The following is a 27396-nucleotide window of genomic DNA, read 5'->3' as shown; positions in this document are numbered from 1 at the left end:
GACGTGAATGACGTCTCAAAGTCACACGGTTTTGCGAGATATCGCGTAATATTGCCAAGACAAAACCCCTGCTTGAATAGCTCCCGAAAAAGGATAGTCTGTGAGATTTGCGAATGGCCCGGACACACGATGGCTCTCGATTTCGCCACTGATGAAGCTGTCTTTCGAGTGTACATAAACCCATGCTTTGCGTATATACTACGCAGAAAAAAAGCACGAGGATGATGTTCCGGCTTTGCATTTCATAACACGACCCTCTCTCGACCAGCTCGGCAGCTTTTACATACATGTATATAGTGTACATGCATGGCTACAATATGTACACTTGTCAAGCAACCACTGGCTGTATATTCTGTTGATCCATGCATGGATCGCTGATTATGGCTGATTTTTGCAGTTATTTACTTTTACGCGACTGATTTGCTTAGCAAAAAAAAGATATAGTTATATGGAGGGGGGGGGGTGTTCAACGGGGACCATAATAAGAAGTATACCTCGAATTTCAAAAAATTAAACATATCATGTTTACGCTTATTGACAACAGCAAGATCGGGGCATTTGGGAAGAGGTGACGTGGCGTTAGTTTCAAGTTGGTAAACAAATAGTTCAATTACTCAAAAGCTCAAGCCACAACAACGTTAAATAATTCATGTTTGCAATGAAAATTATATTTTTGATCGTCCAATCGGTCCGGCCACCTACATTCGTAAAAAAAGGGAATGGAAACGATATTGTGGAGCCTTAGAGGTACGTACACATAGTATTTTTGTATTCATTTACTTGATTTTTTTTTCCGAAATAGGGTAGTAAATATACACGTTCAGCTCTGCGGGATAAAACAATAGCATACGAGGGAAACGTCATGCGTGGACTTTTATTGTACTCATTGTTTACGTGAAAAATACTTACTGACATTCAATATCCGAGATGATTGTATCTACTCCCAACGGTTTTAAATAAACTCATCTCTGCTCACAATTTTTTTTTTTTTAATTTTTTTTTTATCTTAGTAATATTTTTTAAACTCTCAAAGCTTCATCAGAGTTTGCTTTTTATGAAAACTATTTCTATTTACGTCACATATGATGCATGACGTTATTTTTTACTTGTTTTTTAAATTAGAAAATAGAAGTAGTAGAGTTGATAGAAAAAACAAAAATCACGAGCCGTCAATTGGTAATAACCAAATACCACATGGAAAATAGAGGTACGAGTTCCCGAATTTGTGTATTGTTATACAATAAGCGTGTTGAGAAGCTATATCATGGCGTACCTCATCGTGCTCTAGATTTGAAAAAAAAAAAAAAAAAAAACACAAAAAAAAAAAATAATAATAACAACAAAAACAGAATATACGCGGTCCATACGGTACTAAGCTGAATAAAAGGCTTGAGTTACGAGTAAAGCAGCTCGAGAGCGCGCACAATAACACGACTGCGAACAAATTTTTCAGGTGTTGAAAGGTTTTACCAAAAGCTAACGCTATTGTTTTATTTGCCAGTCCCAATCCCACCACTTGATTCTACAAAGTCAAAACAGGGGCCGATAAAACGGAAAACAAGAATAAAAAAAAAACAATGGGCGCTTTAAAAGTTTAGCGGCGACAGGCCGAATTGAAGAAAAAAAAATTATTTTGTTCGTGGTCACGCAGAACTTAAATAGGCACCTTTGGCAAACTGAGCCCGATGCGTGTGCGCACACGTGTTTTCTCTAGTAGCGAAAAAGCAGCTAACATGAGTACAAAATAAGCTAAAAATGAAAAAGTGAACAAAAATATACATGCAGGGGGAAGAGAAGGAGGTGGAAATAAAAGCACACGCTGTACCGTATACGTGTTGCGACTATGCACATAAAGCCTTGCGAGAACTCTCGGCGATTTTTTTTTTTTTTTTCGTTCTATCATATTCTTCCCCTTTTTCCATTACGCTGCACTTGATGCAATATCTCGTACGACTTTCTACTCATTTCAGGAGCTCGCTTTTTCTCGATTTTCGTACATTTTTCTATTTTATAGTTATATGTATACTCGCGTGGAAATGTAAATTCAAAAGTTTCGCGCCACCGTCGAGCTTTCAAAATAACGAATCGACTGTTTGATGCATTTTCAACATTTTCAGTTTTAACTTTATAGAAGCAATAACTTTCCGCCTGGAAAAACTGTCGCTACTATAATTAAAATTTTGAAATACGCCTTGCCCTGTATGTTTAGTCGTAAACAACTAAAAACGTACGGGCCACCACGTGAGTGGCGGAGAAGCAAGCCTCGCAGCACGGATGCGTATCGCAACACGTCGAGCACCCGGCAAAGGATTCGTTTTCATGATCGTTTTTGTTCGTGTTTGGTCGGCATTGTCTAATATAGTTGTCTTATTCTACCGCGCTAATTGGTGGACGTCATCCGAGAGACTTAAGGTAAATCGAAGGGAGAGGGGTGGAGCCGCCGACGGCCGAGATGCGAAAATGAAGAAGATGCGGCGGGGGCGCGGTCATTCCGAAGTTACAGTTCGTACTGAGCGGTCTACAGTTTTTACTGCGATCTCGAATACTAGCTGGTTTTATCGGATTTCCTTGTCTCATCGTGCGGAGGGAGTTTCCTACATCGTTTGCATACCGGGTACACGTGTTTAACCTCACGCGTTATATCCTTTTTTCTTCTTGCTATTAGTGTTCGTTGTCTCAAATCGACGTGCTGCGAGCAAACACGGCGAAAATCCGCGTCAGCGGAACCGTGTAACGGTGATCGAGAGCGAGAACAGTGCGGACGCGCACTTCACACATACTTCACACATACTTCACACATACGCATATCCACACACTTTTGTTTCCACCAGGAAGTTGTTTATACCTCTATTCATATTTTTCACTTTTGTATCGGTTGGTCGTTCTTCCAGGGGGTTTTCTCTTCGGAGTTTCCTCCTTTGAGTCACAAATATATCTTCGTTGTGGCTCATACATAGCGTCTCCTTTTATTTAACCCAACGCCATCCTTTCCTCCGTTATAGTTTAAATTCAGTGAGTTGTTCAAATTAGTGTTAAAGGTCGAGTGAATTTAATCATTTTGTTTTGAAGTCCACGCGAAAATTAGCATATTTTTTAGTGTTCCGATAGTTGTTTGTAAATTCGTGTATCAGTTCTAGTTAAAGTGAATTTAATCTCTTAACGTACTTCTAATTTTACCTATATTTGTACCGCGGTTTCCCTATTTATTAAAATTAAGAAATCAGTCGGCGACGTCGCATAGACGCAGCCGATAGGGCGGCAGAGGACTATACTCTGCTAAACATTTTGGTGCCTCCTGTGAGGTGTGAACACTTCCTCGTATTTCGGCGTTTCTCGTGATCGCGAATTCTCGTGTTGTCTCGCATCTTTCGGTTTCTTGGAGAGACACAGCATCTACGAGGACAAGGATTGAGAGGTCATCGAGGCCGTTGCCATCGAAGCCAGGCGGGGAGGGATCTCATCGTCAGCCGCCACGTGCACCATCGAAAAAAGCTAAGTGCCCCACGCTTTACCAAGCGCTTATATTATCTAAGATTCACGAAAATTGTTTTTCTTTTGTAATTTCTCTTTGACTGCACTCTATCTTAACTCACACGCATTCGTTTCCTCTTTCTTTAGCTACTTCTACTTAGTCATAAGTATCAGTTTGAGATTGGCGTTTAGTTGTATACAGTGATTTATTTCTCTAGAATATTATTATAAAGTGCGCGAAAATCGAAGTGAAAACCATACAGCGATAGTGCGGGAAATTCGTTACGTCGTTTTTCCGGCGAGCGAGAGTGAGTGCGTGTAATTCGAGTTCTTGGTAATCGCGCCAAACACAGCCAGTAGGAGAGTTGGCGCGTGTTAGTGACGATCACGCGTCCAACGAGTGCAAGCTAGAACGAGAAGTACCAAAATCGGGGGGAGAGAGAACACGCTCGGGCCAGCTAACGTAACGGTCGCGTTCTCGTAGCTTTTGTTTCCACGCGTGGCTTCGCTAATACTTTCGAATCACTTGACTTAATATAGTAGTTACATCTCTTCGTATAATTTACTTAATTAGTCGGTCTTGTCATTTTTATTATCAAACTGAAGGGTCTTGAATTTAATTTAAATAATACCGGAACTGTTGAATCAGATTTTTGTTTGTCTCTCGTTTTAGTAAATTAACCTCAACGACATCGGAGGGGAGTTTTATTACATTATAATTTTTTTTTGTTTTTCTCGTTTGTTCTAAATAAGTTTCTATTGTTTCTTTCATTATTTGTAGGAGTTCGGTTTTCTATTTTTTGAAATCGTCGGTCAAGTAAGATGTCGCAAGCTAAAACAGTTGCTGTAAAACGGGCCGCGTTGAAGGGGCAGCTAACATCGCTCCATAACATCCTGGAACAGGGGACGGTTGACAAACCGAACGCGGTGTTGAGACTTGAGCGTTTGAAGGCGAGTTTTTTTGCGTATGAGGAGTTGCACGAAGAGCTCGCGATGACGGAGCCAGATGAAGAAGCGGCGACGGTGCTCGAAGAGATCCGGGATCGATATTACGAACTCGCAACTCGCGTCGCATCTATGCCAGGCGGGTCTTTAACCGATCCGACGAACAGCACCCAACCGATAGGTTCGTCAACGTTCGTCGAGAAGCAAAAATTATTAAAATTACCGATCGCGGAACTCCCTAAATTTAGCGGTCAGTACGACAAATGGATGCCATTTAAAAACGCGTTCGCGACGATGGTACATGCGCGCACGGATATTGACGATTTGGTGAAGTTCTTTTATTTGCAAAACGCGTTACAGGGAGAGGCGTTGAATAAAATTTCAATTTTTAATGCGAGCGCAGCGAACTATCAGAGTGCGTGGAAAATCCTGATCGAAGCGTACGATCGAAAGCGAATTCTCGTCGCGAAACATCTTGATGCTTTGATCGACATCAAGGCACTAGGTACGCCAAGTGCACAGGGTCTGTCAAAGCTCGTTGATGACACGCGTCAACATCTGAACGTTTTAGACTCCTTAGGCGTGAAATTAGACGACATTCTTATCGTGCGGTTATTAGAGCGAGCTTTGCCGATTAGTATTCGGCAAAAATGGGAGGAATCGTTAGATCTCGACGCACTTCCGAAACTCGACGAATTTTACAAATTCGTTAATGCGACGACATTCCGGCTTTCCACGATGGAGGGTGAAATCTTGCGCGTAACGGGAGACAGGGGAAACAAGCGACAAGCGGAACAAGCATCGGAAACGTTTAAAAAGGCGAAACAAAATTCGTCCGCGCGTGCAATGGCCACTACCGCCACCGGATTGAAATGCGTGCGTTGCGGAGAAGCTCACCGCGTGTATTCATGCTCAGAGTACAGTGGGTTGGGAGTAGAAGATCGCTGGAAATTCGTGCTATCTAAAGGGTTGTGTAAAAATTGTTTGAACAAGCACACCGGCACTTGTAAGTCAGGGACATGTAGGAAATGCGGCGAGCAGCATCATACTTCTTTACATCGCGAATCGAAGCCCGAGAAGTCTATCTGACTAGGAACAAGCGTATTAGGGACGATTACTCGAGCGCCGCAGTCACAGCTGATGATGAGCGCAGTTATTCGGGTTAGAAATGCACAAGGCAATTTCGTTGAAGCTCGCGCGCTTTTAGACACATGCGCTACGGCGCATTTCGTCACAGAAAGGTTTGCGCGTGACTTACGATTGCCATTACGAGCGTGTACAATTCCCGTAGGTGCAATAAATACATTAAATACACAGACAAAACACAGCGTGAAAATATATTTTAGATCGCGGACAAAGGATTTTTCAAAAAAACTAACGTTTCTCACAATCCCTAAAATTGCAGATTTCATACCAGACGAACCCTTTCCGCGTGCGTCAATCAATATTCCGTCGAATTTAAAATTAGCTGACCCACAATTTCACATTCCGCGCGAAATAGACATGTTGATTGGATCCGGGGCCACTTTATCACTTTTATCAGTCGGTCAAATTAATCTTTCACGCGAAGGGAGTGACTTAATTTTGCAAAAAACTCAGTTGGGCTGGACGATCGCAGGCGGGTTGCGCGAGATGAGGGAGAAACAGGTAGCGTCATGCCATTTAACGATTCTGACGGAACAACTTGCAAGGTTTTGGACGATAGAGGAAATGAAACCCGAGGCTTCAATCGCGACGAAAGACTCGTTTTGCGAGCGTCATTACACTGAACACACGACACGCGATGAAACGGGACGATACATAGTGCGACTTCCCTTCAGCGAAGAGTCACCTCAATTAGGAAAATCTCGTGCACAGGCCCTTCGGCGTTTTCATGCGATGCAACGAAAGTTACAGGCGGATCCGGAACTCAGCCGCGAATACTCGAAGGTACTTCAAGAATATATAACGCTCGGTCACATGACGCTGGTTCAAAACGAAAACGCGGACGGATATTACTTACCACATCATGCAGTCGTTAAGGCATCGAGTAACACAACAAAGGTACGCGTGGTGTTCGACGCGTCCGCGAAAACGGATCGAGGTATATCGTTAAACGACAAGCTGCTCGTGGGACCGACTATTCAACCTAAATTGTTTACGCATCTATTGCGCTTTCGTTCTCACGCGTTTGTTTTGACAGCGGATATTGAAAAAATGTATAGGCAGGTACTCGTGCACCCCAACGATAGGCGTTATCAGCGAGTCTTTTGGTTTCACGGTAAAAATACTGCGGTATACGAATTAAATACCGTGACGTTCGGAGTCGCCTCGGCCCCTTATCTTGCGATACGTACACTGCACCGATTAGCTGACGATGAAAGCGATGATTTTCCACGTGCATCGAAAATTTTAAAACGCGATTTATACGTCGATGACTTGTTAACGGGCGCAGATTCGGTCGAGGAACTCATGAAAATTCGCGATGAGATGATTGGTCTTCTTAAACGCGGCGGTTTCAACATCCGGCAGTGGGCTTCTAACGATCAACACGCGTTCGAGGGCTTGGGAAAAAGAGTGTTCGATTTAGATTGCGCATTTAAAAAAGAAACCGTTTCAAAAACACTCGGAGTAACGTGGGATTCGCAGTCAGACACATTTAATTATACGGTCAAGGGCATAGAACTTCCAAAGAGGATTACAAAGCGACATATTCTTTCTGAAATCGCGAAAATTTTCGATCCGTTGGGTTTATTGGCGCCTATCGTATTGTATGCAAAGAGTATGATTCAAGATTGTTGGAAAGAGGCGTGCGATTGGGACGAGTCGGTATCGCAAGAGCTTTATTCACGTTGGGTAGAATTTGCACGTCAGCTTGATCTTGTACGTAACTTTGCGGTAAATCGCAATTTTTTGATCGATAAACCAACGAGAATTGAGGTGCATGGCTTTTGCGATGCCAGTCAGTCCGGTTACGGAGCGTGTATTTATTTGCGTTCGTTTGATCGGCAAGGAAAGTGCGTCGTTCGTCTTGCATGTGCGAAATCCCGGGTAGCTCCACTCAAGCTAAAAACGATTCCCCAACTCGAATTATGCGGCGCACAGCTTCTTACGCGTTTATATAAGGAAATGTGTCCAGCGCTCGATTTCAAAATCGATCGAGTAGCTTTTTGGTCGGATTCGACAATAGTTCTACATTGGTTAAAAAAGTCACCAGCGACTCTTAAAGTTTTTGAAGCTAATCGAGTAAGCGAAATTCAAGCGCTGGACGTAATTCACGAGTGGATGCATGTGCGAACGAAGGACAACCCAGCGGATGCGCTCTCTCGAGGTCAACTACCGGTTGACTTCGTGAGAAACCCAGTTTGGCTCAATGGCCCCGAGTGGCTCAAGAAATCCGAGATCGAGTGGCCGAAAATTGCTCTTACGGTGCCGAGCAAATTACCGGGTCTGAAAGGAAAGGCTTGCTTCGTAATAAATTCTGGGAAGGAAATATTTTCGCGTTTTTCGTCGTATGGAAGATTAATTAACGTAATTGCCTATTGTTTGCGAATGCGGAGTTCGAATCGGCACAAGGGAAAAACGATCAGCGTGGAGGAAAAAGGGGAAGCGGAGCGTGCAATCCACCGTTTGATTCAGCAAGAGCAGTTTTCGGACGAAATCGCGCGTTTATCGGATTCGAAAGGGACAAAACGTTCGAGACTATCAGAGTTCGATCCCTTCATCGATGAGCACGGTGTCTTACGGGTAGGCGGCAGGCTCAAAAATGCGAAAATTTCGTTCGATCAAAAACATCAAGTCTTATTACCATCGCATCATCACGTTACCGATCTGATCATTCGCGACGCGCATCACCGAACATTGCATGCCGGAAATCAAACGACATTGAACACGATCAGACAACGGTTTTGGTTGTTCAACGGAAAGCATCAGGTTAGAAAAATTATTAGAAAATGCGTCGTATGCGTGCGAAATCGTTTCAATCCTATTCACAGCAAAATGGGAAATTTACCGTCAGCTCGTGTTACCGAAGCAGCCGCATTTGCGCAGGTGGGCATCGATTTTTTCGGACCATTATTCATGAAGGAGAAGAAATTTCGTAATCGCGTCAAGGTAAAGATTTACGGGTGTGTATTTGTATGTATGGCGTCTAAAGCGGTCCATATTGAACTAGTGAGCGATTTAACAACTGAGGGTTTTCTAGGAGCCTTTAAACGTTTTTGCGGCCGACGAGGCATCCCCAGTCATGTATATTCAGATAACGGTACGAACTTCGTCGGAGCAAAAAATCAATTACAAGAAATGTATACTTTATTTAACTCCGACCAATTTCGTAACGAAGTCAATCATTTTGCGACTCAACAAAATATCGATTGGCATTTCAATCCGCCTCTTTCGCCACATTTCGGCGGGTTGTGGGAAGCTGCGGTTAAATCGTTTAAGCATCATCTCAAACGGGTAGTTGGCGAGCAACTTTTAACTTTCGAAGTCCTCAATACTCTGGTAATAGAAATCGAAGCTATTTTGAACTCGAGACCTTTATATATTCTTTCAAACGATCCTAATGACATAACGGCCCTCACGCCGGCACATCTTTTGATTGGAAGACCGATGAATTTTCTGCCAGAGGCTGATCTCTCTTGTGTTCCAGGTAATCGACTTTCGGTGTGGCGCTTCATCACAAAGGCAAGGCAAGATTTTTGGAAGCGGTGGAACTTGGAGTATCTCCACGAATTGCAAAAACGACAGAAGTGGCACGACTCTAACCACGAAATCAGGGTAAACTCAATCGTCCTCCTCATTGAGAAAAATCAACCATGCATGCGGTGGCAATTGGGGGTCGTCGCTGAGGTCTACCCTGGCTCCGATGGCATCATACGCGTCGTCTCCGTAAGAACATCGCATGGGACATTCAAGCGAAATATCACTCATCTGTGTCCACTACCGATATCAACTACTGAAGAAGTCTAAACTTCATATCGATATCTTACGATTTGTATATTTGTAAATATCAATTACTCGAATGTAAACACGTATACCACCACACACACACACTTACAACTAACGACATATCATCGAGACATACGGTTCACGGATTCGAAGTTAATTTTGCTCGCTTCCCTCGCAACGGGGGGAGCATGTTTAGTCGTAAACAACTAAAAACGTACGGGCCACCACGTGAGTGGCGGAGAAGCAAGCCTCGCAGCACGGATGCGTATCGCAACACGTCGAGCACCCGGCAAAGGATTCGTTTTCATGATCGTTTTTGTTCGTGTTTGGTCGGCATTGTCTAATATAGTTGTCTTATTCTACCGCGCTAATTGGTGGACGTCATCCGAGAGACTTAAGGTAAATCGAAGGGAGAGGGGTGGAGCCGCCGACGGCCGAGATGCGAAAATGAAGAAGATGCGGCGGGGGCGCGGTCATTCCGAAGTTACAGTTCGTACTGAGCGGTCTACAGTTTTTACTGCGATCTCGAATACTAGCTGGTTTTATCGGATTTCCTTGTCTCATCGTGCGGAGGGAGTTTCCTACATCGTTTGCATACCGGGTACACGTGTTTAACCTCACGCGTTATATCCTTTTTTCTTCTTGCTATTAGTGTTCGTTGTCTCAAATCGACGTGCTGCGAGCAAACACGGCGAAAATCCGCGTCAGCGGAACCGTGTAACGGTGATCGAGAGCGAGAACAGTGCGGACGCGCACTTCACACATACTTCACACATACTTCACACATACGCATATCCACACACTTTTGTTTCCACCAGGAAGTTGTTTATACCTCTATTCATATTTTTCACTTTTGTATCGGTTGGTCGTTCTTCCAGGGGGTTTTCTCTTCGGAGTTTCCTCCTTTGAGTCACAAATATATCTTCGTTGTGGCTCATACATAGCGTCTCCTTTTATTTAACCCAACGCCATCCTTTCCTCCGTTATAGTTTAAATTCAGTGAGTTGTTCAAATTAGTGTTAAAGGTCGAGTGAATTTAATCATTTTGTTTTGAAGTCCACGCGAAAATTAGCATATTTTTTAGTGTTCCGATAGTTGTTTGTAAATTCGTGTATCAGTTCTAGTTAAAGTGAATTTAATCTCTTAACGTACTTCTAATTTTACCTATATTTGTACCGCGGTTTCCCTATTTATTAAAATTAAGAAATCAGTCGGCGACGTCGCATAGACGCAGCCGATAGGGCGGCAGAGGACTATACTCTGCTAAACACTGTATGTAAAACTGAAAAAAAAGTATTCAAGAGAATTTTTTTTTTTACATCGGCGTACTCCTCGAGGGAAACGAAACTATATGGCACGCAAATATAACGAACTTGCGAATGTTCGAGGTTGGAGGTCCTTTGTATGTTTTTTTTTTCTCTTCTTTTATATAATGAAAGTCACAGTTAAAAAATTAAATACCCAGCACGTTTTTTTTATTTTCTCCTCTTTTACATAATTAAAATCACAGTTGAAAAATTCAATATCCAACACGTAATTTTTGCACGCCAAGCCGCGTCGGCTGTTTCCACAAGTAAGCGCAGCGGAGACACGAAAGCTCTCGCCTGGAATTCAAGTCACGCGCGACACAAGTGCAATTTTCATCGTATTATTAAGACGGGGGAAGTAAAAAAAAAACAAACAAAAAAACAAAAAACTGGAAATACGACAACAGACATTATTTTATCCTAAAACTACCGTTAATCTTCAAAAATAGGAGTCAAACGTGAACATTTGTGTTTCAGAGCAAAAATCGTCTTTGAAACGATGAATAAATGACATGAAAGAATGGGTTGTTAAAAATTTCAACTTATCTCGATGACAAGCTTCCGGCTAACGAGATTGAAAAAGAAATACTCTTTTTATGATCGTTCTTGTTGGTAGATCGATTGTTTTTCGCATATTTCGCCAAGATAAAATGTACGCTCACCTCTACTGAAATTAACGTCCACAAAGCGTACAGCGCCAATCGTGAACTGATGAAAAATGAAATAAAGGCGCAATGGAATGCAAACATGAGAGGAAGAAAAAGAGAAAAAAAATCCCACGTCCAAGGGCTACTAAGCCGACAGGCGTCGAAGGCGCAATAACAAAACACAAAGCCTACGAAAAAGGGGATCTTAAAAGCAAAGCCAGAATAATATTTGTCCACACCTGTTTGACTGCTCGATTAACACCTCGCGATCAGAGATTCAGAAGAGAAAAAAAAAAAAAAAAAGAATCAGTCCGTGCTCGCTTATAAACCTTCTCACGTTCATCCGACTACGTTGACAATCTGATTTGCAGCGCATCACGATAACAGAGAAAAAGAGAGCATCGAGAGCGAGTATATTGTATTGTTATAATAATGATAAAAACACCAGCAACAACATAGGGTGCAAGAAAGGGGATGCATTTGTATACAGAGAGAAGTGCGCACCACTAAAGCCACGGGACGAAATAGAACAGTGTATATATAGGGTAAAGGCATTTGATAAGCTGCAGGAAGCAGGGCCCATGCGGCATGTAATAAGGTACAAGCATTCGAGAATAATGAGATTCGTAATACGGCTGTGTTAAAACAACGAAGCGCCCTCGGATAACATGCCAGCCGCAGTCGGGAGTTTATGTATACATCAAGAAACGGCAAACGGCAAACACATAACGCGAGCTTGCACGAGCATAAAACGTATAAACGTACGTATATATTGCATATCCATCTTCCGGCTTCGGCTCGCGGATGATTCAATCAGTGCACCGTCAACAGCAGCAGGCAAGTTGTTATTGCTATCCGTGTGTATGTGCGTACATATATTAAAACACCAATACCACCGATTCGATCGCGTATACTACTTATCTTCTGATATGAATGTATTATTTGATCTCAGACTTACAAGTAATTTTAAGCAAAAAGTTCGTAATAAACTGGTCCAATTAGAGGTTAATCAGTGGCGGAATAGAGTTGAATATGATGTTAACTTGACTCTTAATCCATTACCGCATGATAATACACTAAGTAGCCTCTTATGTAATTAAATATAAGTTATAATACTAGACAGTATACCATGTAACTCTAGCTGTTAAATTGCGTTACTTATCAAGTGATTTATTATATGAAAATTACATTATTCTTGTTAATACTTTTGTATATATTTTATAAATTGTTAATCAAATTGTATTTGCATATTCAGGGCTATATGGGGCATGACCCCAAAGCCTTAATAAACTTATTCTATCTATCTATCTATCTTCCTTATGCATTTCAGTGCTCGACTATACTTGCAAACGATGTTACCTTGCCTTTCGCCGGCACGCCGCAAATATTCACCTGTTCTCATGGGAAGAGAAAAATGACCAATAACGGCAAAGCATCAGCAGCAGTGCTTTTTTCGCCCCAGGTACACACGGCCTTGGCCTGTCCTGATAAATAAATCGTTCACCACTATACTGGCTTCTGCCGCTGACGTTTCGCTGTTGCTGCGTCACCACCTCCCCCTTTACGTACACCATAAATCCGGGATCACGAAAAGTAAGTATCCGTCATCGAAGCGACAGTTCAATTTGCCGAGTCCGCCCAAGCGCCTTCTTGGGATCAAGATTTTCGGTTCGCCCGTGCAATTGTGTATATAGGTGTTACGCGCACACACAGAGCTACTTCTCATGCCCGTTGTCGAGAAATCACACTCTGACTTTGACGCTGCATATGTAATTACATGGCGCCTCTACAATCCGAGAATCAACTGCCGTCGTTTCTCGCAAGCTTCGCGCGATTTGTACGCTTATACCTGCACCTCCCACGCGAGTGATGGAAATTAAAATTTCTCCTCCTCCTCCTCTTCCCTCACAACGACTTTTAAATTATATACGTATACGTATATGCAACATGAATAACATTGCATGACCTATCGCGAACGCATTATATGTATCTGTCTACCCTGAACACGCGAGATACGATATTATCAATAATCGCATGCGTGTCTTTGACTCGCTTGTCATGTCGCATGCAATATAATTATGTGACCAAAAATTATTAGCAACGGCAAGAAACGTACGACCGCTCCCATCCCCTCCCGACAAAGCGTTACCATTAAATTTTTATACGTCCCCGACACCTTCGCGATATCTCGAGGTCTATATAACAACTTCATACGACGCAACACGCGTTCAGTACAAATAGGGTACATATTTATATATTTTATACATACATGTGCTTGAAGCGCACGCACCCTTTTCGCGGTTGCGGAGCGCTTTTTTACACCCCCACACCCATCGGCCGTATACGCGCACAGCGGGTGGGATTAAAAACGCAAATTTCGAAGAAATATGTCACGTCGGAGGATAGGGGCGGGACACCCGAGTACAATGGGCGGCTGGTTATTGCGCACCTGCAGCAGCAGCATCAACTAGGGCCACGTACCCGTGTATACTATGTGTGTATTTTCGTAACACGACAGGAAACAGCAATCACAACAAGACCGACGTCAACGGTTACTTATCGGTGACGTTTCATTTGTCAGCCGGCTGCAGCATCATAAATGTCAGTGACAACAGCCTACACAAATACATAGCACTGCAACCATCACCTATTTTATGCACCTTAGAGTCTTCTTAGGTGGTACACGTATAGGTACCTGTACACGTATATAATCTCAAGATTTCAGTGGAAGAGAAAAAGAGGAGCGCTTTTTGGGAGATAGGCGCGCGGTAATGACAAGAGCTTTTATCACGCGACGGCGTATATAGCGACGTATAGTTGGCTACGTCGTCCAATGTCGTCCCATCGGCCGTGGTTTGCGAGTCGTTGGTATTGAAATGTATTAATCCGGGGGAAGGTTAATTTTTCACGCTCGACCGTCGTTTCAAATATATGATGTTGATTTGTCACACTTTAGGTAAAAAATAAATGAATAAGTAAAACATACTACTAACGCAACATAAACGCTGGGAATGAAAGATACCATTATGTCGAACAGTCGCGTGTACTCGATCCATCCCAGTATGTGCTCTCATTATCTCGGTATACTTATACAATACGTGAGGTATAAAAGAAAGGGACTTCTCTCCCTCAGAAAGTACACCTACGCTATAAGAGAACATTTTCTCGTTTGGAGCGATTTCGTTGAATAAAGATTCGCGAGCGCGAGAGGGTCGGAGGGGAGGGGGGTGGTGTCCGCCGCAAATTTCTCTCCCGGGGATTTCATCTAATCCCCAACCGCCTCCTCCTCGACCTCTTACAAACGTGAGTGCGGATTCGCAGGAACCACTCACCCTCGTACAGCTTGCGGCTCATTAGTGTATAGCGGATTACGACGCGTCGCTTCCATAAAGATACACCTTAGCCCCTACCGTTTTCAACATATTGCTGGCACATACATATGCATTAAGAACCTCGTTAAGTACCCTGTATACCACCTCTCGACCCGACTCGTACATTTGCAAACAACCACAACAACAACGAAGCTACTTTGAACAGGATGCGGAGAGCTAGCAGCCATACCTATTGAGCTGTCGTTGAGTTGAATCCTTTCGAATCGGTATCCCGTCCAGAAAATGGAAAAAGAATGAGGAGAAAGGCCCGTCAGCTGAATGAATTGAGCCGGTGTTTTTTCCATTTGAAGAAAAAAAAAAAAAAAAAAAAAACACGCCGTTTTGCCTTGACAGAGACTGATGGAATACCAGAGAATAGCAAGATTTGGAAAATCCTTGAACGATGATTGAGAGAAACCCCCACGAGTCGCGGACTTGCACGCGATTAACGGGTTTTCTGTTCCGGGTATCTACCGAATCGAGGGTTTCTCCTTACTTTTTGTTCTTTTACTATGATACTATACCTATAAACGCAAGCACATGTTACGGATGGTTTTTCGAGCTTTCGCTTTTCAACGAGGCTGGCGTTTTTTTTTCCGCGCATTGGAAAAGCTCACCCCCCCCCCCCTCTGCGAAGGAGCAGTAAATATAGTGTCTCACATATCGCGTTGCCGGGGATTCTTTGCTATTTCCCATCAGATGTGCGTATACCTGTGATAGTAATATTAAGAAACAACAACCACACGATGCTCACGGGTATCGACGCCAGAATAATAATATAGTTATCACCATTTCTGGTACAAATAGCTGCAGGTGTTTCGGAGGGGCTTTTATTTAATTTCGAAATTTCGTATACAATAATAGGAACAACGTCACGGAAGAACACGTAAATGGTTTTGCTACCAGGGAGAAATTTGGAGTGTGGGGTAGGAGAGAGATATACTTCAAAGATACTTGCGTTTTCCCATCCGTGTTCGAGATAACGGTCCTCAAGAGAGCGGACGCATCCAGTCGGGATGATCTTTCCTTTTCTTTCAATCGGCAGAGTGGCGCCCGCCGCCTAAATGAGATACCGCACCTTTACGCGCGATTGCTCGCCAATCCCCGGAAATGAAACCCGAAGGCAAGAAGGAGACCAGCGGCCACATGGGTAATTTAATTACTTTAGGTGGTGGGCGATAACGTGGGCACCGATGTCGAACAAACGTGCCGAGGGTGAGATCGATCGCTAACAGAATAAAAGGAAAATCAAAACCCAACGGGGCACCTTTTTTGAATTTTGAATGAAACTACGCAGCAAAAAAGCTCCCGAGTCACGGTTCTCTCTCGGCTAATCAATCGTAATGCGCAAGCTCGGGCAGTGTAGTAGGTTGTCAGAAAGGCTGGTTTCAAGGGGCTTTTTCTTCTCCGTTGCCAGCTCTTTTCGGTGCTTTTACCCTTCCATCGCGAAGATTAGTCGAACGTCATCCGATCTCTTGTTTTTTCCGTGCTGTCGCAGTGGGTTTCGAAGATCACAGGAAAAAACAAGTCTAATTAACGGGGCCACGTTTCAAAGACAAAGGATGGGTGTGGCCCAGCGGGTCTTGTTTGCGCAGATCGCGTATAAAGGTGGGGGTTCTTTTTTTGTTTTTTTTTTCATCGAAGAGAAAACTCGGGATTGACTTGTCCAAGGCCGCGTGTGATTTCGCAAAATGTAGCAAACTTCCTCTGTCCCTTTATCCAGGTGCTATTTGGCTTTGGGTTATTTGAAACAAATTTGATACGAGCTGCTGCTTTAATGAATACTTACTATGTTTTCTGGCTCAAAAATAACAATCTACAACTATTAACCAGCTCTATGAACTACAAGTATACACTTGGCTGCGTGAAAGTTCATCATTTTTCGTAAGAGCTGTTGATGCTTTATTAATATTTTTCTCTAGTTATTTGTCATCTTTGCCCCATCTCTCGTAGCGCCAATTCGAGTTATTAGTCATTTAAACGTTTATCCTCCGGGGGTGTGCGCCAGTAAAAGAGGAAATACAAATTTTTTGCATCGAATAAATCGCAAAACGAAGAGATGAAAGCCGGAAATTACTGAGCCTAAATAAATTGTACGGCTCGGAATTTACGGAAGCTTCAACGGTGATTGAAAACAACTGCGATCATTGAATGCAATCAAGCTCGGAAATTCGGGTTTCCGAAACATCATTGCTCACACCACATCATGTTTCAACGACAAACAGCAGCAAAGCCGTGAATCCACGAAAATCCACTTGGATTGAATATTAACCGCGATTATATTCGCAAAGTTGCGGGATCCCCGAGAAAAGCACGATAGGGAGCTTACGCTCCGACAATTGCCGGGGAGAACGGGGCTAAAATATTTGAACAACAAGGGAAAGCCTGCGCGAAAGTTTTAATGACGTTAACCCTCTTCCTGGATAAGCGAGCGAAAGTTTCGTCCCTCTATCTCTCTTCGGAATTCACCGGACGGTGCAGGATGAACTCGCGAATAATCAAGCCCTGCATCTGGCAAAAGCTGCATCCGCGTAGAAAGAGAGACGCGTCTTATCTCGCGAAAGCATCAAAGTGCATCGTCATTTCAATCCCTACATCTCGCGTCAGCGCGTGGCGCGCGTAATGATACAAACAAATTACCGTACGGGGGTACTCACTACACGTATAGGAGGTACGGCATCATGCATTTCCATAAATTACCAAGAGAAACGAGAATAAGTAAACAGCGGCGTGGTAAAAAGCGAGGTTGCGCTCATGCGCGTGTAACGCACGTATATTTATACAATACGGTGTATGCATGTATGGACGGGCCAAAAAAGCATCATTAGTTTTACGAGGACGCGTTACGAATGCAGATGGAGCAAACGCCCGCAAAAAAGGAACGGAGCCGCGAGGGGTGGCTGGACGATAAATTTCGTATTCTATTGCCAAAACAGGCGTTCTGAATCCCTTTGGCCGTTGCACGCACACCTACATCTGTTTACTCGGGAATGGGTGGGGGTTGGCTCCACGTGCTCGTATAAGCTTAACGAGCTTTTGCGACCCATTTGCTGAGCTTTCTCCCGCCTGGAGCTCGATGACCAATCGGAGGGGGTGTAATGCGCGTTGTCGAGAAAAATGTGCACGGGCAGCGTCTCGTGCCACGCAAACAATAAGTATACACGTTCGAGGATTTTTCAATGCCCACCGCGTATACGTAATTGGGAAATACATCGCAGGTGTGCGTGGCCTTTGCAGTTGAAGGAACAATAACACAATAATACCCTCACGATGACTTTGTGACTTTTGCGGAAAAGCTCTATCTTGGGCTTTTGTTTTTTTTTATTCATTTCGTTGGTTACGGATAGCGGAATATTTGTGGCTTCCATAAGAGTTCTTTGAGACATTGTTTTTTTCTCTACAAAAATGAGCACTGCGCACACGTGTAGATGTTGAAAAAGGGACTTGGAAAAACACTCACCCTTAATCGATAATCCGGCGCTGTCCAGACGCGGCTTGCAAAGTCGTTGGAAGCTCCGAGAATGTAGTTGCCCGACGAGTCGAAATCCACGGACATGATGCCGGCGTTGCTACCCACTAGCATCCCTTTGCACTCGTATCCTCCTGCAATTCAAATAACTTTATGCCGTCGTTTGAATAATTTGTAATTCCGTGCACACGGAATCGCGGGGCAGTGATATTTTAATTTTATCTCCCATCAGAGGAAAAATATATACTTCTTGTGAACATTATTCCCTTCCCTCCCAATTGATTCTCAAAAAAGTATGGAAAAAAGTCACTAAACAACCTTCAATACGGTGGAAAATTTGATGGAAAAATTTGAAAAGATCAACGGGACGATTGAAATGTAATTTTTCACAGAAAAAAAAAAAAAAAAAAAAAAAGGATTCATTTTATGAATTTCTTTTTTTTTTTTGCCTACTTTCACAAAATGAAAAACTAAAAGAAAAAAAAAAATCATGTCCTGTATATACGGTCGCACTACGTTCAATAAAAATGAACAGTTCACTATCCCAAAGTCGCGTGGGCGTACTGCGAATGAATTTAATTGCATTTAAATGCCCAACCCCGCATTCTCTGTTTATAATGTTCTCTATACTCTGTATTATAATAATACCGCATTTGTGCGTGTTAAACCCTCTGTTTGACATCGAAATTTCAAATACTCCGGTTGAGTGTGCGATAGACGACAACGGAGTACATTTAGATATTAGCGGCTCAACTGCCTGCTGATTCGCAATAAGGAGCGATGCGATAAAAAGCCTTGGTGTGAGTGCCAGTGAATAAGGCAAAAAGGTAGCTCTTGTCAAACATGAACGGGAAAGCGCTTGTGTAAAAAAAAAAAAAGAAAAAAAAAGAGTGCGATTTACAGCTTTTTTTCTTACGGTTTGTGAAAATTGGGCTCGCGTGTCCTCATTTTGCACAAGGAAGTGTATGTGTGTGTGTTTTGTACAAATGTATGTAACGCCACTCGAGGTACACAATAATGTCAACTCCACGTGACCGGGACTGAATGGGGGCTTTATTTCCCAACGTAATGAGGGCGAGTGCTTTCACGGGGCTGACTCTGCCCGAGATGATAAAAATGAAGTGGAGCCCCTTTTGTGTGCCGTAAGGGCCTCGTTTTGTCATTCAATATCGCATTGTTTTTGTTGCTGTTTCTCCCTTTTCCTCACTTTTTCTACCACCTTCGAGTGAAGGCGATGTAAGTTAAAAATAAGAGGGAGTGTGAAAAGAACAAGGATTTTCGAGTGAAGAGCTTCTTGAGACGCTCTCTAATTTTTTTTTTCCCCGAGGTGTGCCAATTTTGAGCACATAATTATTACATTCTTTAGCCTTTCTTTCATACACAATGAATGAGGTGGTTTGTTCGTTGTTTTGTTGTACTTCTTAATAAGGAAAGTTAAAGGACAAACAAAGATTGACGAATAATTGAAAAACTCATCCATCGTCATCGAAACATTATAGATACTAATACGTATATGAATGAGCTAGTATATATTCTAGTTCACGTACTCGTTAAAATACGTAGGTACTAGTTTTTTCTTTTCTTCCTTTTTACTGTTAATTACTTTAAAAGGTTTTAAAGCCAAAGGGCTGGGTATTCCTAAGTCACGTACATAAATATTCAGATCCAAGGAACGAGCTTTTAATCAACGTGTTATTTCATACATTTGGTTTTCAACACCAGCAAACCAAAGCTTCAATGCGAACGCAATCCATTACCGGCTGGAACACGTTGCATCAGCTGTATAGCTCAAAACACATGGTTGTAACACAAAGCTTGTATTAAACATGGCTCACCTTTGCCTATATCCCAAAGCTTCACCTTTCTATCGGCACCGCCTGTAGCGAGGATCCTGTCAGTAGGTGACCATCTAACGGCGTTCACCTCGCCCTCGTGCGCATTCTGCAAAGCGACGTTACGATCAAATTTATCTTCCATTTATCATCGTCACATTTGGCATGCAGTTTTTAATTTTTTAACCAAGTGTCCCATTTTATTTGCGTGATTCATGCTACTTTTCGATTCAAAGCGGATGCTTTGGGCACAAAATTCCCGCTTCGGCACGTTGTTTCTGTACTGACACGTTACGAAATAGTACAAAAGCGAAATGAATGACTACTTGGCAATGTATAACTATTACGTGTAAATTTAAGTAGATTTTATTTTAAATTTAGAACCATAAATTATTTTTAAAAAATTTGAAAAGTTCAAGTAAAAATATTGTCGAGGATACTGTAATTAACTATTGGAATCAATTTTTTCAGGAAGAAAGATAGTGGTACAATATAGCTCTATAAGTTATGAAGCTTAGGAAACTACAAATGTGAACTATTTACTCTACTCTCTAGCTCTACAATTCAATTATACTTTGATATTGAACAAAATTTTTATTTTAATATTTAAATAACATTCAATGATTACTGTCATTGACGAGCGAATTTTAGCGTAAAATTAATTTTAGTTGTTAATTTTTTTCATAGTTAACATTGTACCACAGTTTTGTTACTCAAGTACATTATAAAATATAGATGAATGTAACAACATACTTCATGAATTTTATCACAATAATAACTAACATAATATTAATTTATGTAGTACAGGAAAATACTGTCTCAGCATTAAATGTAAAAGCTAATATTCTACCTAAAAATATCAATTTTTCAATGAAATGTTTGTTTAAAACGACTTGACATCATACAAATCGAACTATGATAATAAACTTTTTCTCCATGCCAATTATGAGTAAGAGCATTTAAGCTCATTCAAATTAAGCAACAAAGTAAAATAAAATTCACTTATGAGCAATCTCATACATTGAAACATTCCGTTCTTATTCATTAAAAACAAAGGCACTTGTGCATAACATCATAGAAAACATTGCATGCACTATCAGTATCTGCCTTGATTTGAAAATTTTTCGAAGATCGTTGAATAGTAACAAGTCTTATGTAAGCATTAACGTACAAACTTAATGGAGACTTTAGTGGGGACTGACGAAGGGAGAGTGAGTGGTCCTTCCTTCAAGTTAGCACGATCTGGACTCGAAGTTCTAGTATCTCTTGCTGCCTCTTCCAATTCTTTTTGCATTTTTGCTTGTTTTTTTCTAAAATTACAAATGCAAAAAAAGTTATATGTCCATAATAAGTATGAAAATCAGTGAAATAATTAATTTTTGCAACTAAAGCGAAATTTTTTTGTTAAGCACATCATACCCAGCATGCATATTATGTTCTTATGTTCGTTCTGATTGCCATGCTAAGAAATTTTCATGCAGATATTTAACCCACAAGCTATATCTTACAACGTAATTTGCAAAAATAATATGTATTTGTCATTCCATCACTACCAATTGTAAATATACCCCAATACTACTGCTAGTTATTAGAGAACATACAAATAACTCGAGGTGTTCATTAAAGTAAGCAGAAACAAAAATTTCTTTTCATTGTTATAAATGAATATATTGTTGTGCACTTTCGTTATTAAAACGTAGCATAATGTTTTGCTACCAGCCCAAAAGCGATTTGGTGTTAGAAAAAACAGTTTTTGTTTTTTTAAAAGCAATTTTCCGTTGCTTTTTTTAACTTACCCAAACTTTGAAATGGTATGCATCAAAAAGGCTGTCGGGCTGGTAAAATTCTCACTGAAATTAAAATGTCAAGCAAAGTGAAGTTGCTAAGTGATAAGCACTACAGAAACTGAACATTGTGTCTTGAAAGTGAGTGGACTGCATAACTGGTATTACAAATCTTTTTTTATTTTATGTAATTTGCTTGATAGAGATCAATAAAGTAAATGTGTGTATTCTTAAAAATACAAGTGAATACAACCATACAAACGTTTTTAATTAAATTTAGTGCTGAGTGGAAAAACAGTTTTTCAAAATTAACAAGTAAATATTTTGAAAATTTTTTTAAAAAGCACACACCAATAGAAGCAAATTCATCAGTTTAAGACTTACACATACAAGGAATTTCAAATTGTGCAAATTAGTATTGATGAATGTTACTATAACATTATAAGCTATTTACATTGATTTTACCTTTAATTTTTCTTAGACCCATGCTATACCAAGAATATTTATATAACAAGCTACAGGCTAACTAATAATTTCGAAATTCAACACTTTGATTCTAATTTACTTAAACAATTTTGTGTATACTTTTCCAAACCATATGTAATGTGTGATAAAGTACAAGCCAAAGTTTAAGTGATGAATGTATAACAGACAGACACATGGTGTAACTTGAAAGTCACTCATGCACAGGCATTTCAGTACTTACTTTAAAAAATTGTCGTTTTCTTCATTCATTTTTTCAGCGTCTTTTGCTTTATATTTGATCAGCCGTTCTACTAAATGCCGATTTTCTTCCTAAAAACATACATTTGATGTAATCACATCTAAATTTTATGAAATAAGTTCAATGATGAGGTTTATTTACTTGAGCTCTTCTGAGCTTGTCTTCTAGGGAAGCAAAGGCAAGCTGGAGAGCTTGATGCTCGTCCCTTAACATTTGGTTTATGTTCTCCAGCTCTTTTTCTTTAGTTATGTATCTCGCGATTTCTGATTGCAAGTTTTTGTTTTGCTCTGTAATTTCGGCCAAACTAAAAGCGCAATATATCCATTATTGTTAAAAAGTTAATGAAACTGCTATTTTGCTTTAGATCTGTACAAGATCTCTCAAATACCCAGTTTCCTTTGCTTGAAGATCCTTAGTTACTTCCTGTAGTTTATTATTCAGATCAACGATTTGTTGGGTGTGTTCGCCCCTTCTTTTATGCAACGCAGACAGTTCTTCTGCCTGTGCTAGTAATTTAGCCTCAAGAGCTGCATTAGCTGCCAAACCGGGAGTTCCACTCAATGCCTCAGTCCTTAGCTTGTCGTTTATAATTGACAGCTGCAGATTTTCTCCTCGTAGAGTGTTGGCATTGTCGAATAGGCGATTATCTGCAAACATAGATTTATAAAATTAATTCCTAAACCTGCCCTTGAATGCACCACCTTGCCTAGAGCCAAATACACCTAAAAGTCAAGTCTAAAAGTAAGCAGCTCAGTCTGAAAATAACTTACGCAGGCCAATCAGATCATAGAAACACTTGGTCTGGCTATTATTTCGCTCTCGCAATTGAGAGACAATGGCCTGCCTCCAAGAGGCGGCCTCCCCGGGCTGGTGAGTTAGTGTCGTCGACTCGAGACTTGCCATCGTATGCAGGTATTTTAAACTCGCCGGGAAAACGCAGGCACACACACCTCACGTTCTTCGGAAACTCAAACAAAACGAGCTCTGATTCATGGGTGCTATCGTCTACATTTCGTTGTAAAGTCTCAAGTAATCGCTGACGGAAACTGTTGTACTCATAAAACATGGACCCTCGTACCCGGACACGACGTGCTCGCGTGCGAGTAGCGCGTCATCGCGGCCCAACTCGTCTTTGGGAAATTTTGATAACGATCGACGAGCGCGATCGAGAGGAGCCGCAGCGGTGGCAGCTTCTAACCTCAAAACTCGTCGCGCGCGTTTCGCAGTTGAGAGGAAAACAATAATAAAACGACACTCAATACTTATAAATCATCACTCACTGGCCTCACTGCACATATAGCGCATACTTAGAAGCCCATCCATTAAGGATGCTAATGCTCTCACTACTACATATATAATGTCGTTGGACCGAAATTTAGATTTGATCGGTGTTTGATATGAGAGAGAGAAAGAGAGAGATGAGCAATATGTTTTAAATCATACAATGATTGACTGGTCCGCGAGGAGATAACTTTATACGTTATCAGAGAGAGAGAGGGAGATATTGCACAGTCAGATTATGATATAACAATCGAATAAATAATAAAAGCAACGAAATCATATATAGATATAGCAGTCGTACGCACACTGCTTGTTGACATTATCACGCGTTATAGATATACATGTAGGAAAAAGTATACCTATATATAGGGTGTATTCCGCAAATGCTGCCAGCAGTTAAGTTACGTAGGTCGTGGTAACGCCGCATGGTCGGGCAGCGCTAGCGTCAACCTGTACTAACTGTCGGTGGGTTCCGCATGTCAACAAACTTTGATATTTTTTACTGTTTTCGCTCCCATGCCATCTGATATTTCGGAGTTTGTTGACATGCGGAACCCACCGACAGTTAGTACAGGTTGACGCTAGCGCTACCCGACCATGCGGCGTTACCACGACCTACGTAACTTAACTGCTGGCAGCATTTGCGGAATACACCCATAGTCCGCAGGCTAAGTATACGTCCTTAACCGCCTTTTTCACTAACGTTTAGAATAATGATTGAGACAATCAATGATTGTATCATGAGTTTTTGTATAAAGTTCAATTTATACAAATAAGTTGGTAAATATAGGCACACATGATTAATATTTAAACATTTTAAGCTGTATAAATATATAACATAGATTCCAAATATGCATTATTACCGCTGGAATATGCTAACAAAACCAAATATCCGTCTTTCTCACCCATCAGCAAAATAATAGGTATCTGTATAATCCTGTATCAATTTATTGCACACATGCGAAATGTTCAATGACAGTAAACAATGACATAATTTCAAACTTTACTTTTAACTCTTCATTTCACACGTAATTTTACAATGCAATTGATAAATTATTATTCATACAAAAGTATTAATATTCTTATAGGAGGTCGATTTTCAGGCAAAAGATTATTTGTAAACTTGCCGTAAACAGCACAGCCAATGTCAACTTTTTATTTTCTATCTACACAACTAGTTGCGGCTGGTTTTAGCGTTTCAGATTTCTAAACTAAAAAGTGGCCCTAAAATTCTGAAGGAAAGCTTTAGATATTTTAGGCCCTAGAGCCATGTTGTCAATTATAAACCAGCCGCAACTTATTTGACAGATACAAAATGAAAATTCAACATTTTCTGTGCTGTTTGCGGCAAGTTTACAATTTATCTATTACTCGAAAGTATAAATATATAGGAGGTCGATATTCGTATAAAACATACACTGCAAACTTGCCGCAAGTAGCACAAACATCGTTAATTATTTATTTTGTATCTATTTCAAGAGTTGCGGCTGGTTTATAAGTGACTAAATGGCTCTAGGGCTAAGCTGCCTAAAGCTCTCCTTCAGAATTTCAGAAGCAATTTTTGGCCAAAAAAATCACGACCGCTAGATGGCGCTGATCCTAATGATTATAACTACTTATAGTAGAGCCATTTAATCAATTATAAACCAGCCGCAACTAATTTCGTAGATACAAAATAAATAGTTAAAGATAATTGTGCTACTTGCGGCAAGTTTGCAGTGTATTTTTTACACGAATATCAACCTCATATATATTTATACTTTTGGGTTATAGATGAATTGTAAACTTGACGCAAACGGTGCAAACAACGTTAACTTTTTATTTTATATTTATGAAATTAGTTGCGGCTGGTTTATAAGTAATTAAATGGCTCTAGGGCTAAGCTGCCTAAAGCTCTCTTTCAGAATTTCAGAAGCAATTTTTGGCCAAAAAAATCACCACCGCTAGATGGCGCTGATCCAAATGATTATTACTACTTGTAGTAGAGCCATTTGATCAATTATAAACCAGCCGCAACTGATTTTGTAAATACAAAATGAAAAGTTAACATTGTTTGTGCTGTTTGCGGCAAGTTTACAATGCATTTTTTACACGAATATTGACTTCCTATATATTTATACTTTCGGGTGAAAGATAAATTGTTAACTTGCCGCCAATAGTGCGAACAATGTTCACTTTTTATTTTGTATTTATCAAATTAGTTGCGGCTGGTTTATAAATAATTAAATGGCTCTTGTATAAGTATAGTAATAATCATTTGGATCAGCGCCATCTAGCGGTAGTGATTTTTTTGGCCAAAAATTGCTTCTGAAATTCTGATGGAGAGCTTGAGGCAGCTTAGCCCTGGAGCCGTTTAATCACTTATAAACCAGCCGCAACTATTGAAGTAGATACAAAATAAATAATTAACGATGTTTAAGCTACTTGCGGCAAGTTTGCAGTATATGTTTTACACCAATATCGACCTCCCTTATATTTACACTTTCGGGTAATAGATAAATTGTAAACTTGCCGCAAGTAGCACAAACATCGTTAATTATTTATTTTGTATCTATTTCAATAGTTGCGGCTGGTTTATAAGTGATTAAACGGCTCCAGGGCTAAGCTGCCTCAAGCTCTCCATCAGAATTTCAGAAGCAATTTTTGGCCAAAAAAATCACTACCGCTAGATGGCGCTGATCCAAATGATTATTACTATACTTACACAAGAGCCATTTAATTATTTATAAACCAGCCGCAACTAATTTGATAAATACAAAATAAAAAGTGAACATTGTTCGCACTATTGGCGGCAAGTTAACAATTTATCTTTCACCCGAAAGTATAAATATATAGGAAGTCAATATTCGTGTAAAAAATGCATTGTAAACTTGCCGCAAACAGCACAAACAATGTTAACTTTTCATTTTGTATTTACAAAATCAGTTGCGGCTGGTTTATAATTGATCAAATGGCTCTACTACAAGTAGTAATAATCATTTGGATCAGCGCCATCTAGCGGTAGTGATTTTTTTGGCCAAAAATTGCTTCTGAAATTTTGAAAGAGAGCTTTAGGCAGCTTAGCCCTAGAGCCATTTAATTACTTATAAACCAGCCGCAACTAATTTCATAAATATAAAATAAAAAGTTAACGTTGTTTGCACCGTTTGCGTCAAGTTTACAATTCATCTATAACCCAAAAGTATAAATATATATGAGGTTGATATTCGTGTAAAAAATACACTGCAAACTTGCCGCAAGTAGCACAATTATCTTTAACTATTTATTTTGTATCTACGAAATTAGTTGCGGCTGGTTTATAATTGATTAAATGGCTCTACTATAAGTAGTTATAATCATTAGGATCAGCGCCATCTAGCGGTCGTGATTTTTTTGGCCAAAAATTGCTTCTGAAATTCTGAAGGAGAGCTTTAGGCAGCTTAGCTCTAGAGCCATTTAGTCACTTATAAACCAGCCGCAACTCTTGAAATAGATACAAAATAAATAATTAACGATGTTTGTGCTACTTGCGGCAAGTTTGCAGTGTATGTTTTATACGAATATTGACCTCCTATATATTTATACTTTCGAGTAATAGATAAATTGTAAACTTGCCGCAAACAGCACAGAAAATGTTGAATTTTCATTTTGTATCTG

The 27396-nt window shown here is 40.7% G+C and overlaps 1 protein-coding gene across 3 annotated transcripts in view; it reads right to left on the bottom strand.

Annotated features, from left to right (window-relative positions):
- Positions 1-23907, bottom strand: part of Atg16 (Autophagy-related 16) — a 324538-nt gene extending 300631 nt beyond the window's left edge. For 2 of the 3 annotated variants that reach the window (XM_089589364.1, XM_089589365.1), the window contains exons 1-8: positions 23250-23907; positions 22868-23126; positions 22621-22783; positions 22462-22550; positions 21768-21821; positions 21143-21281; positions 19975-20080; positions 18131-18273 (exon numbers count right to left, since the gene is read on the bottom strand). In XM_089589364.1, coding sequence (XP_089445490.1) covers positions 18131-18273; positions 19975-20080; positions 21143-21281; positions 21768-21821; positions 22462-22550; positions 22621-22783; positions 22868-23126; positions 23250-23382 — 1086 coding nt within the window. In that variant the 5' untranslated portion in view covers positions 23383-23907. The remainder of the gene's footprint in view (positions 1-18130; positions 18274-19974; positions 20081-21142; positions 21282-21767; positions 21822-22461; positions 22551-22620; positions 22784-22867; positions 23127-23249) is intronic. The other variant, XM_089589366.1, reaches the window with a different exon arrangement.
- Positions 23908-27396: the final 3489 nt, after the last annotated feature.

This window comes from Copidosoma floridanum, unplaced genomic scaffold, assembly GCF_036245765.1.
Source record: "Copidosoma floridanum isolate Cflo_tuat_1 unplaced genomic scaffold, Cflo_Japanese_pri ptg000009l, whole genome shotgun sequence".
Taxonomy (NCBI): Eukaryota; Metazoa; Arthropoda; class Insecta; order Hymenoptera; family Encyrtidae; genus Copidosoma; species Copidosoma floridanum.
Note: the sequence above shows the minus strand (reverse complement) of the source record. Positions and strands in the feature narration are given on the sequence as shown.